At 34.3% G+C, this 21,460-nt stretch overlaps 3 protein-coding genes across 4 annotated transcripts; 1 reads left to right on the top strand and 2 right to left on the bottom strand.

The window, feature by feature from the left end:
- The first annotated feature begins 6,522 nt into the window (after positions 1-6,522).
- Positions 6,523-9,265, top strand: LOC120262895 (style cell-cycle inhibitor 1-A). Its single transcript, XM_039270806.1, has 4 exons — positions 6,523-6,622; positions 6,720-6,851; positions 6,930-6,982; positions 8,840-9,265. Exons 1-4 carry the CDS (start codon positions 6,562-6,564, stop codon positions 9,068-9,070), a joined length of 477 nt encoding a protein of 158 aa, XP_039126740.1. The 5' UTR covers positions 6,523-6,561; the 3' UTR covers positions 9,071-9,265.
- Positions 9,266-9,555: 290 nt separating this feature from the next.
- LOC120263801 (glycine cleavage system H protein 2, mitochondrial-like) lies at positions 9,556-13,962 on the bottom strand. 2 transcript variants are annotated; one of them, XM_039271782.1, is made up of 5 exons: positions 13,526-13,962; positions 11,986-12,053; positions 10,644-10,732; positions 10,344-10,514; positions 9,556-9,939 (listed from the first exon to the last, which is right to left on the bottom strand). In XM_039271782.1, the coding sequence occupies exons 1-5, from the start codon at positions 13,555-13,557 to the stop codon at positions 9,811-9,813; spliced, it is 489 nt and encodes a 162-aa protein (XP_039127716.1). In that variant the 5' UTR covers positions 13,558-13,962; the 3' UTR covers positions 9,556-9,810. The 2 variants fall into 2 exon arrangements, with proteins under 2 accessions (XP_039127716.1, XP_039127717.1); XM_039271783.1 differs by lacking the exon at positions 13,526-13,962 and having other exon boundaries at positions 11,986-12,120.
- Positions 13,963-16,243: 2,281 nt separating this feature from the next.
- LOC120263218 lies at positions 16,244-20,963 on the bottom strand. Its single transcript, XM_039271091.1, has 10 exons — positions 20,912-20,963; positions 19,755-20,027; positions 18,906-19,674; positions 18,353-18,743; positions 17,264-18,184; positions 17,121-17,186; positions 16,983-17,045; positions 16,830-16,895; positions 16,587-16,664; positions 16,244-16,510 (listed from the first exon to the last, which is right to left on the bottom strand). Exons 1-10 carry the CDS (start codon positions 20,961-20,963, stop codon positions 16,244-16,246), a joined length of 2,946 nt encoding a protein of 981 aa, XP_039127025.1.
- Between the last annotated feature and the right edge of the window lie 497 nt (positions 20,964-21,460).

Below are 21,460 nucleotides of genomic sequence, written 5' to 3'. Positions count from 1 at the left end.
TTTTCTACACTTCAAACAACATAATAACAAAATTTGAAAAGTAAATTAAGTTATTTTTTATGAACATATCTATCTCTAAAAAGGTATAATAATTATATAAAATAAAACTACGGCAAAATCACTCTCGATTCCATAAAATGAAACTATCGCAAAATCACTCAAAAAATTTTGTTTTTCAAATTATTTATTTTTAAATCTAAATTTTTTTGAAATTATTAGTATGTGTCTTAATATACCCTATCTTTCCTTTTGCATATGGTGATTGGTAGGAATGGGCATGGGGCGGGGAGTCCCCGCCCCCGCGGGGATCCGCCATGTTTTGAAAGGGGAATCCCCGGTTTTCTCCCGCGCGGGGACGGGGGCGGGGAGTGATCTCCCCGCCCCTCGGAGTTCCCGCCCCGAAATATTTTTTATATATATATATTTCTTTATTGAAATAAAAAAAATAAAAAATATATAATATAATACAATGTTTGTTATTAATAATGATTAGTCTCAATTAATACCTAATTTTATGGATTTTTTTCTTTAGATTATTAGATTTTTGTAAGAAATGTGTTAAAATAAAAATTAAAAAATATATAATATAATATCATGTTTGTTATTAATAAAGATGGGTCTTAATTGGTATCTAAGATCCTAAGTTTATGAATTTAAACATTAGATTAGTGGATTTTTTTTTTAAAAAAAAAATTGTGTTGGGTGGCCGGAGCGGGGATCCCGCCCCCGTGGGGATCCTGTTGGGCGGGGAGTGGGGGCTTCCTCCTCCTTGATTCCCCAACCGGGGCGGGGATGGGGAATCCCCGCCTGAGATGGGGGAGTGAGTGGGGAGATACTCCTCGTCCCCAACCCGCCTCGTGCCCATCCCTAGTGATTGGTGACATTTGCCTAAAGCACCCAACTTCAGAGGTCAACCATGCTAGTGCGGGCATGTCAAGCCACAAGCACGTTAACAGGTTTCCCGCACACTAAGCGCAGACACCTCGGGCCTCAGATATGCCAACTTGCAGTCTTGAAAGGTAAAGTTTTTAATAAAACACCAAATTATGACTTTTTTTTTTAATTTGGGCTCTAAACTTCAATTTGAATCAAATGGTTATCTAATTTCAATTTTATCTCATTAAATGATCACCTAAAAAATTTTAATCTATTTTTGAGATTATGACTTTTAGTCTTTTTTTTATTATCAAATAAAAAGTTTTTAAGATTATGAGTCCCGATCGTGGTAGGATCCAAACCAGATAAGAGAAACACTTGGGCCCTCCTCTTTCCAGACCTCTTCTCTGGCAACCTACTCCACCAACCACCGCCCTTCCACCGCAGGCCACCGTTGGTCCTCTATTCCATCTAACACCGTCCATGTGTCGCTTTCTACTGTCTTAGTTTCGTCTCTACTCCAGCCATCTACCCTAGCAACCATTGGAGTGTTGTTGTAGATATTTCACCATATCCACTTAGAGTATTGAAGTGCAAACTCGATATGGTATTCAACCTCTAGCATCATATGCAATACCATACCCTAGCTGGCCTCAAGATAATTAATCAAGTTTAGCTCATTTGATTCAAATTCATCAACAAAATTTGTGAACATCCAATGTAGTTTGGTTTTTTTCCATGGATATTTTGATTTAGCTCAGACATCCAATTGGTTTACAATATTGTGTTATAGACATTTTGATCAATAAAATTGAAGGTTTATGTAAATAGAATTCAATTAGACATCAAAATCCAATTTTAATTATGACATATAATCTACAGCAGGATATGTGCAGCATGACATGTAATCTACTACAATTTAGTTTAAGCAACAAAATCACACTAAATTCATTTTTAATCTGGAACATATAATTGCTCTCAATCCAACATGGCAATCAGAGCAATAGAACACAATTATTAGCAATACATTTCAGTCAAGACTTTGAAGTATACACTCCATTGAATCCATCAAGTTTGCATAACATTTAGTCTTACATAACTGTTTGCATTCTGGTAGCAACAGATACAGTAGATTTCAAAATTAGCAGTAATTCTACTATGGATACAACATGAAACCCAAAAACCACGCATTAGTATGCATGCAATATTACATCAAGTTCACAATTATTTTAGTTAAGCTTTCTCTTTTGTTGAAGCAGATGTCATGCTCTATTGTGTTAATAATTCTAGGATCTCCAATGATGTACTGGTTTGTTGGCTTCCTCCTCCAACTTGATTTTGCTCTACCATAGCCCTCTTATTCCTTCTTTCCTGGCCATTAAAAACACCAATTATATTAATAACCTAGAAAAGATGTAATAAAAAAATGATGCGTTTCAAAATGATTAAGAAGATTACAATTAATTCAGATGCAGTGATAAATAAAGAGAAATTTGGGGGTTTCTTTCCAATAATCAGTCCACCATTATATCTACCCTACATGATATCACTAATGATAGACCATCCCAAGCCTTCTCCGATACATAAACCTAACTTCAAGTTATCATTAAATTAGGACCAAGATTCACTTGTTTCCCAATAATCTTCCTACAACCACTTAAGAAACCTTCCTTGGCAGCCTTCAGACATATGTACATCTTCTGAAACACAAGCAACTCATTTTGAACAACCCTTTCATCAACCACAACCGCACTACTCCCGAGATTTGTGGCCTTTAACTCAAGAGCATAATTATTTATCACCTTGAAATCTTCTCTGAATTGTGCCTCAATTTTTTTCAGCACTAAACTCTTGGCATTACTGCAGACCTTGTAGGTGACAAACACGCCTAACTATGCCCTCACCATTGCTCTAAGTTGCTTGACCCTAACTTAAAGCGTAGAACTTATAAATTCCCCAAATTTTTTGGCAATTAACCTAGCTGTCACTCTTCTGTTTTTGGTAGTCCCAAGTAAGTATGTATGATTTGGGGCATAATGCTTGACCACAAACATCTTCCTTCCGCTACTCCAAGAGCATAAGATTAACTATTTGCATTCTTTTGCCACACACTTTGCTCTAACCCTCACTAAATCATTTTTAACTTAAATTCAAACCCCTTCTTTGTTGAGAATCCTATAAGTTCATTCTTGAATGATTTCAGATCTTCAAACCCAAGATCTAGGTTGAAATCAACCAAAGGGACTGCAGGGTCATATATGTTCCTATCTGACTGGTGGCACCTTGCATGGTCTACATCATAACTAACACTGGTGTCCTTATAACTACCGGGATCATCTGATTCAAAGTAGTTACTCTCATGTCCTCCAACTTTTCCCCTCTGACTTCCAATGATTGCATTTTCTCTAACTCCATCAATTCCTAGCCTATATGTCTATCCTTCAACTCTAAGTTCATAATCAGATTTGTTAGCATCATCTTCATCGGCTCTGTCAGCATCATCTTCACCAGAATTCCCTCCTATTTCATTCCTCAATTGAAAATATTTTCTAATCTTATCCCTTGCATTTTCTGTTTCATCATCTGCATCTGAGTAATAGTCAACAAATGGCACATCTACCAGCCTTTCTTCATCATCTGCATCTAAGTTACTCTCATTGCCACTGTTGTTGCCACTCTCATTAACATTCTCATTTCCATCAACATTGCCTTTTTCATTGTCATGTTCTACATCTAATTCGACAACATCTTGTTAGCTCGCATCAATCTCTACAATATTAACACTATCATCCACTAACCTTGAAGCCAATTTCTTCTCTTGCCTAACACTTGATGGCTCCACATATATATATCTATTGCCCAATATTTTCTTAATTGATTAGCCAAGCCTACCACCCCTCCATCATCTCAGATTAATTTTAATGATCCATCATTCTCCTTGTAATACAAATCCCATGCCTTGATGATGTCATATCCTAGATCACCTAATAAGTCCCAATGACATAATTTGTCAGGGTCAACAAAAATCTCATCCATTTGCCCATTGAGATATCTAACTTCTCCTGTTGTTCAGTAACCCTCCATAATGATATTTGATTGTGTATTCCCCACAATTAGTCATGCTATGATGTGGCAAAGAAATCTAAACTAAGGTATTCACACAAAAAAGTATCATTACATATAATAATTGAGTATATTTAACGGTGTAATTGAGTATTGAAAACAATAACAATGACTATCACATAGGTATAAAAAATAATCTACCATACATGAAACTCTTTTAATTAGTGCAAATATATATGTGACTACTACCTTGAAATGATAAGAATGTAATTACACAGCAGGCATAGGTCATTCATTAATTTATACTCTACCAGTTTAGAATATCATTACACATTCAAGCATAGGCTGCAGATGATAAGATCCAAAAACTTAGATTTTTTTTTTTGCTAAAACAAAAGGCCACTTCAACTAATAACTAATGATTGAATATAATTACACATAGCCAGAGGTTTATGTAACAATTAAAAAAAAATGTAATGTAAAAATGATCTAATTACTATTTATGCAGTTATTATAACACAGGCGGTCCTTTATGTCTATATAAAGACCATTTCTTTTTTTCCCTAAAAGTATATACCTACATCTTATGGTGGTCCTTCATGTCTATATAAAGTTGTGGTCCTTCGTGTTGTTGTGCTTATAAAGACAAACACCGTCTCTATAAAATCAGCTGATTGTATATTGAGCCAGAGTATATCATGTGTAGCACCTATGACTACCACCTTGAAATGAGAACTTCAAGTACATGTCATTTATTAAATTTTTCATACCTACTTTTGTCATGTATATATTAATTTCTCCATTACATTACATGCATGAATAAGACAAATATATGAAAGGTATAACAACTGAATGTTTTAAATTAGTTGCTTCCAGCAACATAACACGAATAAAGTCAATTTCAAACTTAAACATCAAAAGCATAATGCTCAATGTTGTAAATGGGTTGAAAACAGAAGTATTAATCCAGACTCATAATATCAATGAAATCATAATCAAATTTAATATCACATATGTAATACTGAATAAATGGGTGAAAAATAGACATAATAATCTACTAATTAAAATCAAATTCAAATATAAAGAACAGAAACACCATCCAAAATAATTAAATTCAAACCTAGTGAAATGCCTTAGTTATTGGGGTCAGAGGGGAAGTGAAAGTTTGCACTCCACTGGTCTGATCAGCGATGGATCTTCAAATGAAGAGGGGGCGTGGTGATGGTTCTTCAAACCCAATAGAGATGGGATGACTGGGGTACAGACTTAAAGTAGAAGTGACACTAGCAGAGGCATGATGTGGTGGTGGGTGGAGATAAGGCCAACAGCGATTGGTACAGTAGACGTAGATGCGGACGCATGACGACGGCCGATGGTGGGTAGATTGTCGGAGTAGATGGTGGTTGGTGGGATAGGTTAGCTGAAAAGAGAAAGGGCCTAGTGTTTCTCTTATTGGGTTTGGATCCTATCCGAACGAGAACTCGTAAATTAGATAAAAAAAACTATTTTTTAGTAATATTTTAATGATAAAACTGCCACATCAGCAGGGATGGACGTCCTAATGAGGGACTTAATTTGACACATCTGAATAATAGAAAGATATTTTGAGAATAAATACTATTGAAGGGACTAAGGGGTGTTTTGGATTGAACTGAAAAGTTCGGTAGTCTTTTTATAAGTTAAGCACCTCTACAAAAAATCACGTTTAGTATTAGCTTTTTCGCAGGGTGATAAAAAGTTCGAAAACATTTTTGAGGTAGTCTTGTGATGCTTTTGGAAAAAGACTTCTAGATGCTATTTTGGAGTTATTAAATTACTTGGGCTACTCCCTTATCAAATAAAAGAAATGACTATGCTTTTATATTTTTTGTTTTTTCAATAATAATAATTATGATTATAATTATAATTATAATCATAGTACATTAGTATTAGTGTTAGAATTAGTGCATTAATATATTAGTATTAGTACTAGTATATTAGTATATTTGTATTAGTAATAGTATTATTATTAGTATATTAGTATTTGTATTCATATTAGTATTATTATTAATATATTAGTATATTAGTATTATTATAATTATTAGGATATCATTATTATTATTATATTAGTATTAATATTAGTATGTTAGTATATTTGTATTTGTATTTGTATTAGTATATTAGTATTCATATTAGTATTCATATATTATAATTAGTATATTAATTAGTATTTATATTCATATTAATATTATTATTATATTTGTATTAATATTAGTATGTTAGTATATTAGTATTAGAATTAGTGTTATTATAATAAACTAATGAAGGGCCCATTTTAGTAATTTGACGTTGAAAAAGTTAACTTTCGAGAATGCATATCCAAACAACTTTCACATATATAAAAGTCTTCTACGTTAACATATCCAAACATAAAATATAAAAAGACTTAACTTACTCTCATAAGTGATTTTTAAAAGCCTTTCTCACCAAACTTAAAAAAACGTTTTTTTATTAAGCTAATTCAAACAAGGCCTAAATTGAGAGATTGAGTAAATTAGAAAGACTAAATAAGATATTCTATCGTTTTTAACTTCCTAATTACCCGAGTCTTGAAGCCGGACTTCTTGAGCGGAAGTGGAAAAGATGGGAAGTGAAGAGAAGTCGCGGAAGAGGAGATCATCTCTCTCGCCTTCTCCTTCTCGAGGTTCGTAGAGAGAGAGAAGGCGCAAGGTTCCTCCTTTTTCCTCCTCTCCTCTTTCTTCTTCATGGTAATCTCCTTTCGTTGTTGTTCTTCGATCCAGAGGAGGCCGAGAAGGGCAGGAAGCATCGGAAGAAGGATGGTGAAGAGAGGAGGCGGAACCGTGACGTTGATGAAGGTAATGATCGAAAGAAGAAGACGAAGAAGACGAAGAGCAGTGATAGATCCCATAAAGGTCCTTTCATGGTGGTTTTTATAATCTATTTGTATTGCATTTATTGATTTTGCCCTAATTTTTTTGTGTTTCATGCAGAGAAGAAGTCTAAGGAGAAGCATGGAAAGCATAGGAATAAGAATTCTGATTCAGTGAGTGTTCTTATTTTGCCCTAAATCATGCTCCTGGCCTAATTGTTTGAAATCTTTATTTTATTCTGGCTGCTGCTGCTACTGATGCTGATAGAAAATTGATGAAAATTGATAAAAAGAATTGATAGTGGTGAAAAGAATAGGAAAGACAAAATTCATTGGTATATGTCTTCTTAATTTGCATATCCATGTTATTTTCTGTGTGTTTAGAGATTTTGGATTTTGGGCTTTGGATTGAATGAGAACAGATGAGAACAGGGACATTGGTTTAAGGGAAAGCAAAGATTAGAAATTTCATGGATGTATATCCATCTTATTTTCTGTGTTTGTGTACTTTGGTTTGAACTAAAAATGAAAAAAAAAAAACATGGAAATTGGTGAAAGGAAAAGCAAATATTAGAAATTTTGTCGAGATATTTTTTTGCTTGCTTATCCACATGTGGATGCAAATTGCTGGCAGAAATTTTTAAGAGAGGAGATGTCGTAAGGGTTTATGCTTGTTACATGATACTCAGTTGTTGAGGAAAAAAAAGTATTTCTCTATGCGTCCTTGCTTTTGTAAGTTTGTTTGATTATCTATGCATCGGCTTTTTGCTGCTGGCATTGTCATATTAGTTTTTCCCTGGAACGTTGAAATGTTTGCTGCTGGAAAAGTCATCATCTTCATGAATTTTTTAGAAGAGATTTGTTGTTTGTAAGATTTGGAGTTTCAGGTGTGTGGCAGGCTTACTGATGTATATATATATATATATATAAGAGCAACATTAGGGAGTAGAATGTAGAACTACTTACTATCTCGCTTCCCTTGTTTTAAGGCATTAAACCTTATCTTAAAACTTAATGGACTAAATTTTTGTTCAGCAATGTTTAGATTTTATATGATTGCCTCATGTAATGTAGAATTTGGAGCTTATAGCGTTTGATGCATAAGTATGTAAAATTAGACACTTAAAAAGACAATTCTTGAGAAAAACATAGTAAAGAAGATGAATGATATCTCAATAAATGCAAAGACCAACTCTACTTCATCTTTATAACTTGAATGATCCAGCTTTATCCAGATTTATGCCTAAAGTGAAATTTTGTGGCCCCTAAAACTATATGAATTTGTTTGTTTTCTCCATTGTGTCCAATGTGGCAGCTGATGTGATCGGACATGTAGCATATTTGTGTTTAAGTTAGACAGAGAGGCTAAAATGGAGAAATTCATATAGTTCAAGGGTTAAAATAAAACAAACAAATTAGTGTCATCATGGATGTAATGTTTTTCACATCTATTAGTGATTCAGCACTGTAAAATTGAATGGGATACCTTAAAACACTTGTAATATTATGACTGAATTTTTGTAAATGAATTAAAATCAGTATCATCATTATGTTCCGTTAGTGTTTGTTTCAGTCTGATAAACCCCTGAACTATAGTTTGTGATGAAGCTCGCATTGTTCATATTAGAAATTTTTTACATAATTCCGAAGAACTAGATTAGACCAGAAGCTAGTGAGCATCGTCTACTTGTTGAAGATCTTGATCATACCAAAAAGAAAGCTTCTTCCTCATTTATTTGCATGCTTTTTGCTAAGTTCAAATTAACATATAAAGACCATAGATTCTTGGTATAATGTCAAGCTCCCTTTGGGATCAATCCTATTAAGTTCTGTCAATCATTGAATGTTTGATGGACCAAATATTTTCTTATTCACCATTTTAAAAATAATAGGACATCTGGCCTAGAATATAATGCCCTCAATCGATTAATGAATGCTGCCTATTTCTTCACTCTGTTTTATACATTTAATTGTTTTTTTCCTTTAATGCTGTGTTTGAAAACTCTGATGGTCAAATCTTTTGTCAAGCAGTTTGTAGAGTTGTCGAAAGATGATTATTTCTCAAAGAACAATGAATTCTCAACCTGGTTGAAAGAAGAGAAAGGCTTGTACTTCTCCGACCTCTCATCCGAGCAAGCACGGGATGAGTTCTCCGGTTTCATGAAGGACTGGAACAACCATAAGTTAGCCTCCCGGTACTATGAGGGCATAGCTAGCGGACCTCGAACAGCCCATAATTGGAAAATCAGGAAAGACAAGTAGGGACTCAGTTGTGTTTTTCACCGGCATTCAATGATATTGTTAGTGTTAATCTAGTGAAGCGTCTTTGGGTTAAAATTTTATCAGATTATTGTGCCAGTGTTGCTTCATTTCGATCATAAACAGTAGTGATCAGTGAAGACGATGAACTTCCGTATTTCCTACTTTTTTTTTTTGGCTTGTCTGTGTTTTATGTCTTGTTTTGGTCTTGTATTTTATACTGTTTATAATCAAATTGCATAGATGTTGTACATAAGAGATTTCACCATTGAGATTAAGTTTTTTTAACCATTAATTAAATTTATTTTTCTAATCAAGCTTAACAAATAATGCAACCATAAATAATCTTATTTAAAGGGGATTAACAAGATAATTAGCCCTTTTTTTTATGTTGATGCAATAGGAAATAAAAATTTTGATGATATAATGAAACACATCATTCCATAACTCCATCTTTCAGCAAATCAAACACAGATTTGCAGCTAATTTATACATTCATGCAACTCCATTTGCATTCATTACAGTAACTGTTTCAACATTAAACTCCTTTTTTTTTCTTCAAATTTGAATAAAATGTCAAAAAATCAACTCAAAAGCATGATAAACATCACAGCTTTGTGCAGTTCTACAAAGCTTGAGAAGAGAGTTGACAGATGATTATTCGGTCGCAAAAAAAAAAAAATGATCACTTTCAGAGTTTGCGAAGCAAGAAGTTTCGGCGATCTAAAATACGAAATTTTTCATCAATGTTTAGCATCTTCTTCCTCACAGAATTTGGCGTATTTTTCAGAGTCCATCAAGGAATCCAATTCATGCTCATTCTTAATCTGAACTTTTATTATCCATCCCTTGTCATATGGACTTGCATTAACCTATGCGAAGAGCAAAAATGTTCACTAATAATATTCAAACCGAAAGCTTAGAAAAATCAAACAAATTGACGCAACTAACAAAACATTCACTCCACCAAACAATTTTATCATCGGAGAAAAAAAAAATGAAGAAGATCAAGCTAATGAGCAAATACCAAAGCAAATCTGTTCCTTGTTTTCCTTTTTTGTTTTTTCTATTTTTCACTCAATTCAAAACAAGCATGAAAGATATAAAGCTGTAACCATTCTACATATTCGCTACTTCGAAATAATCTCAGTTCTACAAGTATATATGTATATATATTGCAGATCTCTGATTTGGTTGTAAGATTAAAATAGAGAAATCGACAAATTCCCGCATGTTATAAATATTTATCATGCTAATTTTTTTCTGTAACACTCACCAAACCGGGAGATCCATTCAGCTCGGTATTGACATCAATTACTTCTCCAGAGACGGGTGAGTTAATATCACCCGTCGCTTTGACACTCTCAACAGCACCGAAACTTTTACCTTGTGTCACAGCATTGCCAACATCTGGTAATTCTACATAAACAACATCTCCTAAGTGATCCTGAACACAAAATCTCGTTTCAGTGAACCAAATAAATAATAAAAACCGAAAACAATCCAATAATGAGTTTCAAGATCTCCAACATATTCAATTGCACTGTCGAAATCTTGACTGGAATTTTATTAGTACCTGAGCATGGTCAGTGATTCCTATTGTGGAAGATGAGCCATCTACTTTTACCCACTCGTGAGTTTCGGAGTACTTGAGATCCTTTAGAACTGTGAATGAAACAATAAAGGGAAATAAATCATCCAAACCACAGACTAAAAGAACTATAATGCTTCGGAAAATCATAATTACTTCACAATCTCGTATACATTAACATTGCAAATAATATCATATGAATATAAAGTTATAAACAGATATATTTCAGGATAAAACTTTCATGAGAACAATCAAAAGAAAAATAAAACTCATAATTGGCTTTTGGAAAAGCCTCTAAGCATTGTGGATAGACCACAATTATAAGAAATTCAAAAGAACTTGCAGATAGCCTGCTTATTAAAAAAAAGCATTCGATGTAAGAATTCATTGCATAAAAGGAAAATTGAAACACACATTTTGCCTTTTTATCCTTTCTAATCTGAACAAGAGAATTCATCAAAGAGATGGAGGTCACAAATATAGAACAAGAGATCACATCTCCATCGGATCGAGAAAATTATCATATTCCACCAAGATTAAAAAGAAACATTAAACATGAGAGTTCACCACATAAAACATGTCATTTACTTTTTCCTTTGGAATTTTAACAAGAGAATTCATCAAAGAGATGGAATTCACAAGAAGTTGCTAATCACCAGCTTATAGAACAAGAGATCACAAAATTATCAACTTCCACCAAGATGAAAAAAAACCCATTAAACATGATAATTCACCACATGAACAGAAAAAAAAAAGGAATGAAAAACATGTCATGTATCTTTTCCTTTCCAAAATTAACAAGAGAATTCATCAAAGAGATGAAATTCACAAGAAGTTACTAATCACCTGCTCCTAGAACAAGAGATCACAAAATCATCAACCTCCACCAAGATGAAAAGGTAACATCAATGTGAATGTGAAAATTCACCACATAAGCAGAAAAAACAAAAAGGAATAAAAAACCCTGTCTTCCTTTTTTCCTTTTTCAAACTTAAAAAGAGAATTCACAAAAATGTTTCCAATCATTATTTATCCTACACCACAAAGATGAAAATAAAACATCAAATGTGAGAATTCACCACACAAACAGAAGAAAAATGAATAAAATACTTGTCCTTTATCAAGTATAAACAATAAACCACACCAAAAAGATGAAAGCACAATGCCAGCTGATAAAAATCCAATCTTTAACCTAAAAACCAACAGATCTTACAAAACCAAAAAGGGCCAAACATACAAAACCAACGGATCAAAATATAGAAAAACAAAAAGAAATGATCTTTTATAAAAAATAAATAAATAAATAAATAAAAAAAGAAGGATTTACCAGAAGAGAAGCTTCTATTGAAGGTTGAGATCCGAAGGAAAGAGGCAGCTCTGGAAGCCCAAAGAAGCCTGGAAGCCATGATCAAAACTATGGATAAGTTTTGAGCTTTTCATGCAATTTAGATTTCTCACTCTATGAAAAAAAGTACTATTTATATTTATGCACTGCATCCATATATACTATTATAAAAATATTATAATATGTAGATGCAATTTTTTTAATAAAGATACGTCAATTGAACCTTGGTGAGCAGAAAGACGCCAGAGATAAAAAGATATAGGCACAAATCAATATATAATGGCATCCAAAATTTATAATGGCATGGAGAATAGGTATTTGGGTGTTTGTGGATTTTTTTATAAAAATTTTTGGGAGAATGCTAGTAAAAATTGAATTTGACAGTTGCGATTACTATTACAACTATGATTAGACTATTTCATGTCAAAGTGTTGTATATTTCATTTTTCACTGGGTTTAGCTGTTGGATTGAAATCCAACAGTTGAAATACAAATTTTTTGTAGAATTGAATTCATAGAAGACATGACCTCATATATATATATATATATATATATATGACAATGCGTTTTTCTCTAAATGATCGGTTATATATATATATATATTCCTTTGTTAAATAGGGGCATGACTAGTACCAAAACTATTGTACTTGCATTAAGGGTGAGTAAGTTTGCCCTTAGGAGAGTATTTAAATTTATTTGTTTATTTATTTATTGTTTACATCAACAGAGAGGGATGTATATAAGGTTGGATGGTTCAATTTTCATAGCAACTATTTTGATCAATGATCCAATAGTTATTAATGCATCAAACATTGTTCGTCAAACTTTGTGCAGTATTCATCACATTCGGTACTATTTTTATAAGCACAATTTGAATTATTCATCCTTGAGTATTGTAGTCATTATGTGCGATGGCATACCCATTAAATTTTAATCCAACGGTTGATTGACGAAAATCTTTAGATTTATTTTCTAAGGATATCTATAGGTTTTGTTCCTCTATATTATTATATGTATAATATATACACACACATATACATACGTAACTTATTTCTTAAATTGATTGAATGACTCATTATAATATGTATAAATTAAATAAAAAAATCTTAACTTTATAATGTGTTAGCATTTTATAAGTTTTATATTATAATTATTGTTGGAAATTGTAGATGTTGGAGTAGTGAACAAGATAATTGAGGCGTGCAGATGCATTGACCTTAAGAACAAATTAGCCTCTTTTTTTTCATACAACAGGAACAGTAGTACAATGGCGATGTTCTTCCAGGATACAACAATCATCATCTCCGGTTTGTGCACCATAATAAAGAAGAATTGAGTGCTTAGATTCTGAGGAGGGAAAGGAAGTAGTTATCTATGGAAACCGGAGTTTGGTTTTGTTTTATAAAAGACGAAAGGACACCCCAATTCATGAAGAGATTTGGAGAAAAGAAAAAGTCTTGACTCTTCACGAGAAAAATAAAACATATGAAAAGAAGGTCCAAAAACTAACAGCGCGACGCACAAAGTAAATCTTTGCATTCGTGTCCGCATCATGCGCCTACATGAGTTCAAGCCAAATTCTGAATCCAACCCTAAAATTTGCACCCCTCCCCCTTTGCGCCTGCATGTAAGAGAGCATAACCATTGAACCAAAGTTGAGGGCTAATGAATATTGGCACATATAAGATGGGTCAAGGCTTTGCAAATAGACAATGTAGTACTAAACTAAATAAGAATGTTTTGAAACCAAATATGGGCCCAATATACATGGGCCTCTAACAATCCCTCCATTTTAAAGTATTCAGACAGTAGAAAAGAAAACGGAGCATAAGAAGGTAATGCATCATAATTAGTGCCTTGTGGGCTATGAACCAATTCCTAGAATATATAAGAAGTGACTCACAAGAACTTGGTGAAATAAAATTTCTATGAACCAGAATTCCTTGTTGTAAATCAATCGTTTTATAAATCACATTATCTTCTTGAAATCTGAGCAACTCTAATCGGGTTGGCACCTCTCGGTTATATGTCAAATGCCTGGAATTCATAAGTGCTCTAGAAAACTTGCCTGAGTTTTTTATAGAAAGTGGCTCCACTTTCATACTTATATAGGTGAATCCATCATGTGTAAAATTGTAATTATATACACCATTCAAAATTGAACTATGGAATTCATTGAGAATCAAATTCATCCTTTATACATTGCAATTACACTTTACACCATAGGAAGGGATAAAAAATAGATAGTGTATATCCAATCAACCAATGACTTGTTTTTACCCATATAAACCTATTTCTTGGGTTAACCAATTACATAGGTTGGGTTACTATCATTGTTGAATTTTGTCATAGGCAACAATCCCATTCCCCCCGATGTCTAACACACTAATTTTCTACCTAGTGCTTTAGTTAAAGGATCAGTTAAATTTACTTCTGATCTTACAAAGTTTAGTGATATCACTCCATCCTCAAGCAATTGCCTCACAGTATTATGTCTTAGGCGTATATGCCTACTCTTGCCATTATATGCTTTTATTCATGGCTCAGTATATTGCAAGCATGCCATCACAATGAATTGAAAGCTAAGAAGCTGGTTTCATCCAAAGAGGAAAAATCGTGAGAAAGGTCCTGATCCATTTTGCTTTAGTTCCTGTTTTCTCAAGTGCAACAAATACGGACGCCATTGTTGAATTTGCTATGCAAGTATGTTTTGAAGACTTCTAAGACACTGCATCGCCTCCTAAAGTGAAAATTAATCCACTTGTTAACTTTGTTTCATCTGAATCTAAAATCCAGTTAGTATCACTATACCCTTCAAGTACTTCAGGAAAGCCAAAATACTTTAGTCCAAAATTAATAGTTCTTTTCAGATGTTTTAATATCCTGATCAAGGCAATCCAATGATCCTTATTTGGAGTATGTGTATATCTGCTCAATCTGCTAACTGCATAAGCAATGTCAGGACGAGTACAGTTCATCGGGTAATAATCTTGAGTGGGTACCTTATTATGCCCAAATTTCACTTTGAGCACCAAATTTTGATTTGTTTCTTTTCGGATACCTTATATTTATTTACTTGCACCGGGAGGGCACCGGGGAAAATCCAGTGAGGTTTCGCTTATGTGGCCACCGGAACAGCCACATCAACCCGAAAAATTAATCTCATTTTCCTACGTGGCGTTGACATGTCAGCAACTTGATGATGTGGACAAGGTGATGCCACGTCGACGTCCACGTCACCGGACACATAAGTCACCATTAGAAAACCCTCCCGGCCCCATCTCCCGTCCCCACCTTTCCCCCTCCCGCTCTTCCCTGTCTTCCCTTGTTTCCATCGTCGCAGCCCGTCGTCAACCTGACTCTCTCTCAACCAACCGTTTCCCTCCGATGAGCAAAATGAACAAGATTCTCGGAAGAGATTCTCGGAAGCAATTGTGCGCATAGAGTTGAACATAGTAAAAGAAGAAATTGAAAGATTTCGTTGAAATTGTTCGTTCCCTAAAAACTAATTATAAGTTCTTCTCTCCATCGAAACAATAGGGCTGTTATGCTCATTACTAAAGTTGTTGAAGAGGTGAAATAGAACCAAAGAGATAAGTCAAAATATTTGCTACATGTCATTGAATAATTCACCAAAAGGGTTACTCTAATTTTTCTTGTATGTGAAATGCTTCTAATTGAATTTAATGATATTCCTATTATTATTCGAAAAAGATTAATTCAAATTGTGTATTCCGAAATAAATTATGAGGAAAATGTATTTTTGGCTTAAATCAAACAATAATTCTCAATATTAAATGGTTATATTATAGTTAGTATTAAGAGTTACTAACAATCAAACAATAATTCTCAATATTCCTATTGTTAATCCTGTAGAATCTGATCCATTGATTTTTCGATCAAAAGTACTATGTGAAACCTTCTAACAATCAAACCAGATGCCTAACAATCAAAACTTTTTTAATTCAATGTATTTGAGAAATTAACCATTCACACAAATCTCATAGAAACAAAATGATAAATTTCATTTAGCATGTTAAAGTATTTCAACAGAGAAACAAAGTCTCAACTAATCATTGTCTTAATTGGAACATCAAAATATTACACTACATCCATAGGACAACACATCATTTCCATCAATAACGAAGAAAACCCAAAATACAGTCGCTTTATAAGAAACAACCCCAGAATTTGTAGAATTTCTAGCTCTCAAGAAAACCCAAAATACATTACATATCCTTCATTTGTTCTTCCCAGCAGTAGAACCACCAACTCTTCTAAGGCCTGGCGGAACCCATATCTTTTTTTTCTTCTCTACAACTTCTTCTTTGCTCTTATTTTGAAGATGTTTTCTTTTTCCAGGTTCCATGTGAAGCTGCTCCTTTTCTTTTTCTCCTAATATGCCTTGTTTCTTGCCCCCCTTTGTAATAAACTTTTCTCTCAGCCTCCTTTCACCTTCATTTGCAACTGATGGGTCATGGACATTTTGCTCGAAGTTATTATTCACCTGCAATTCCCAAATTTTATTTAAACATGTGAGGAATTTTGATGAATGTGCTGGTTTTGTAATTTATGGATGTCACCTGTGACATAGGTTCTTCTCGAGCCTGTGCAAGGGCTATGGGTTCCATATTGTCACCAATTCCACTTATGACATCCACCTAGTGATGTGTATCAAATCAACATTACTCAATAAAACATGCAAAGGTCTATTGGTGATGTTATTATGTCATTTTATTATATTAAGTACTTCTACATGAAGGAAAATTTATAAGATAGTAACAAATATTTGGTGAATGTCCATACTATCAAGTTGATAACCAAACCTGTAACATAAATTTTGCTGGTGCTATATGTTCCTCATTGTGCATGGTCCCACTCATGATATCAACCTGATGATATGCACAAACTATAGATTATTGAATTGCTTTTAGGCAGCTACTTTAGATCAAAGTTTATAAAGCTAGTAAAGAACATACCTGATGAAAGTGTTCCTTTAAGACACTAGGGTCAATTGCATCCATAGGGTCATTTGTAGAATCCTGCTAAAAAAATTATGGACATAAATTATATTGCCACCTGATCCCACATTGCAAATATGAGCCTTATATACTCACATCAATGGTATTTGCTGTTGTATTAGCATCATCAACTGGTTGTTTGGTAGTATTTTCTTTTTTCCCCTGTCATGCAAGATGATCTAGATTAGGAAATAATATATGAAATAATTAGTTGCAAGTAATATGGCTGTAATGAGTACCTGCATCCCATGAAATCTTCTATTATGACCTAAAGCACCACACACACTGCAAGTAATTGTTTTTCCCTTCCTGCTCACCTTCCCTTTAGCAAAGCCAATTGTCTCATCTGGTTGTTTCCGCATGTTCATTGTTTTCTTGCCTTTTTTCTTGTTTGTAGGTACTGGTGGAATCATGGGCCCTTGATCACTTGTAGGCCAGCAATCCATACCTTGTGTTGGGTGTAATATGTGGGAATATGTCTCTAAAAATGTGAACACCTTGTAACAGTCTTCTAGGTGGTTCTCTGGTTTGTCTTTATTGTAATATATAGCAGAAATTGCATGACAACAAGGCAGTCCTGTTAATTGCCACCTCCTACATGTACATGTTCTCTCTGTGTTATTAACTACAAATTGGCCATCATATCCCAAAACTTGATATTCATCTCCTCCAGACCATGTTGTTGTGTATGACCAACTCATCTTCTTTGATTTCTCTAACTTTTTTAAAATCTTAGGGCAATAATCTGTGGTGCATTTTTGCATAGCATCCCTCTTTCTTTGAATCCTAATCATTAGCTTTGTTCTAATGATTTCATTCATTGTAATGATTCCCTTTGTTCTAGCATCAAGTATCTGATTATTAAAACACTCACATAAATTATTCAAAAGCATATCACATTTAAATTGTGGTTTGAAGTATGCCCTACACCAATGTTTAGGATCTATATTCTTCAAGAACCTGTGAGCTTCAGGAGACATAACTTGTAGGATTTCCATTTCCCTATTATAGGCAGGAATATAACTTGCCCTAGCACATTTCCACATTTGGTCCTTAAGGACTTTGCCTTTGAAACTGTTTCTGAAGTTTGTATGGATGTGTCGTACACAATACCCGTGTTCACTATTTGGAAATAATTGCTCTAAGGCAGGTATAAGGCCCTATGGTTAATTTATTTATTAAACCAGGACCATTAAATAGAAAAGAGAAAGGGAAAACATGAAAACAAAATAAACATGATCAGAATTTAATATAGATCAGAGATGAAAAATATTGCATAGAAAGATGAAGAAATTAAATCAGCAGGACAGAAATGGGATATGCATTACCTTTTGCCTATCGCTCATGAAACACCAATGGTGGCTGTTAACTATCTCCAAGTCATTGGCCAACAGCTCTAGAAACCAATTCCAGTTCTCAAAGTTTTCTCTATCTACTATAGCCCATGCTATGGGGTAGATGCAATCATTAGCATCTATCCCCACAGCTGAAAGTAGCTGCCCTCCAAATAAATTCTTCAGAAAACACCCATCTAAGGAGATGACCTGCCTGCATCCTATCAAGAAACCTGATTTTAGAGGCCCCAAGCAAACATACATACCTTCAAATTGCCCTTCACTGCATTTAAATATCACTGTTGATCTTGGTTGTGTCCTCATGAGTTCAAGTCTGTAATCATATAATCTTCTCATCTGATAGCTTTCATCACCATCTAGGAGGCTTTTCACAAGACATGTGAACATGGCATAAAATAAAGGCCAAAAAAAGTACAAAACAAGTCAGTTACAACAAGCACAACTAAAAATGGCAATCTTTATAGTCGGAAATTTTTCAAACAAATGAAATTAAAAGCATAAAGATGTAATAAAATATAAGCCTTACCTCCTTGCGATGGCCTTAGCCCTCCAAGCTTTGATCCTGCTTATATTAACTTCTTGATTGGACTTAACTGCTTGAATAATTCCTGGTATTGACCATGAAGGATCTGCACGAAATTGGTCCATATATTCCTTTGCAATCCACTGTGCACTGACATGTCGAACATTGTGATCACGAGTACATTCATGCTTCAAAATACTTGATTTAATCTGAATTGTGTTTCTATCAGTTACCATTGGTGCAGCCCATAAATAAAAAGGACATCCTTTCCTGCAATATGCCTTGCACCGCTTTTTATTATTGGGCCTAAAGTTCATGACACATCTATTCTTAATACCATAATTTCTAACAGCCTCCCTGAACTGCTTGAAACTAGAGAATTTCATCCCAATCTTGAAATGGGGATCCTTCATATCACAGTCCTGATTGAATTCTGCATACTTTGGTTTGTTTGGTTCTAATTGTTCCTCATCTGTTGAAGAACAGGAATTCAAGTCATCGGATGAAGCATAATCTGATTCAGCATCTGCCACAGGTAAATGCATAGGGACAGAACCACTATCAAGAATAACTCCCTCCTCATCACCCTCCTCTTGGCTATTGAAACTATATTCTGAGTCATGCAGCTCACTGCCCTCTTCTAATTCCTTATCATCATCAGCTTCTTCATCTGTTGCATTACCACCTTCTACATTTCCTGCTTCACTTTCTTCAACATTACCCAACTGAACTTTTTCTATGATTTTGTCTACATTTTCAGTTGATGCATTTCCTGCTTTCTTGTTCCTAACAACATTAACCTTCACAGACTACCATCGCCGAGGATGATACCTTAGCATACAAATTTATTACTTTGGTGTGATTCACGATCATTGCCATTGCTAGTGCATCTCGCATCATTAATTATTTCTCTTAAACCCATTCTGCTGTTGTTAATGTCTAACCACCAGAACCTACAACCATCAACTATTAATCCCATCTCCTTTGCCATGTCTACAAGTTCTAATCTAGATATTTTATCCGCGCAACAATAATCTGCAAACCCAGCTAGACTACGATCGGCCCATTTGTGCACGTCACCATCTGTATATTGCAACTTAATAGTGAAGTATTCACTGTTGGGCGCTGAAAAAATTTGTTTGTATTAGCCAATCAATAAATTTGTTTGTATAACCCAATTAATAATATTGTTTGTACTCAGCTATACTAGCATCATATCACTAACATAAATACAAATACAACTACAATAGTATATGAAGATACTTTAATTTCTGTTCATGAATACATATGTATATATATATATATATGCAACTTAGGAAAATGCCTAGCATATTTTATGAGAACATAACATTGCAAATGTACAAAATAAAACAAACCATACAGACTTGCATAAGTATCATATGAGTTTGCAACCAAGAAATTAAACTTTGTAGTATTTTAAGAGAACATAACATTGACAATTAAGGTAACAAACATCTACTAATAATTAACAAGTTTTCATTGGAATTAAGCTTTACAGGTTCATATCTTTAGTGGGTACTAAACTATACCCAAATTTCAATGAAGGTATTACCCCTATTTCTCTTTATCTATGTGGGGACCATTTGTGTGGGTGCTTTTATATTTATAATGGAATTGATGACTTCTCACACATACACAGACAACATATATATACTCCCCATAAAAAGCCAACGTCTCGTATCTTCAATTATACAACAATTCATTTCTACAACATATAAATAGCTCACATCCAAAACCAGTGAATATACACCATGTGAGAATCTTCCAAAAAGGGTGCTCTGGTTCTTCAGGCAATAAAAACAAAAATACTGCTAGTATTCACTACTAATGATGAAATTTAGGATTTATCTTCATCTCATGTAATAGGGCAAGGCATCAATTGATGATCAATTAGTTTTCCCTAAATCTTATTTTAAGATAGACTATACATGAAACCCTAATGCTCGATCAGCATTTCTAATTTCAAAATATTTGTCTCATAAACTTACGATAGCTTGGTGGTTCCTTCTCCAGAGGTCTTATCGCCCAATTGACGTCCATGTATGTCAAGTGTTGTCACTTGTTCTTCTGCGGTCACCGTCACTTGCGAGGGAAGATAGGGAAATATTGTTTGTGGGTGTAGAGAAGAAATGTGGAATGCTTGGACTTTGGTCGGCCTAGTCAGGTTGATGACGGGCTGCGACGATGGAAACGAGGGAAGACAGGGAAGAGCGGGAGGGGGAAAGGTGGGGACGGGAGATGGGGCCGGGAGGGTTTTCTAATGGTGACTTATGTGTCCGGTGACGTGGACGTCGACGTGGCATCACCTTGTCCACATCATCAAGTTGCTGACATGTCAACGCCACGTAGGAAAATGAGATTAATTTTTCGGGTTGATGTGGCTATTCCGGTGGCCACATAAGCGAAACCTCACTGGATTTTCCCCGGTGCCCTCCCGGTGCAAGTAAATAAATATAAGGTATCCGAAAAGAAACAAATCAAAATTTGGTGCTCAAAGTGAAATTTGGGCATAATAAGGTACCCACTCAAGATTATTA

The sequence above is a fragment of the Dioscorea cayenensis genome, chromosome 6, assembly GCF_009730915.1.
Source record: "Dioscorea cayenensis subsp. rotundata cultivar TDr96_F1 chromosome 6, TDr96_F1_v2_PseudoChromosome.rev07_lg8_w22 25.fasta, whole genome shotgun sequence".
In the NCBI taxonomy this organism is placed as follows: Eukaryota; Viridiplantae; Streptophyta; class Magnoliopsida; order Dioscoreales; family Dioscoreaceae; genus Dioscorea; species Dioscorea cayenensis.
This window is presented reverse-complemented; position numbering and strand designations above follow the sequence as displayed.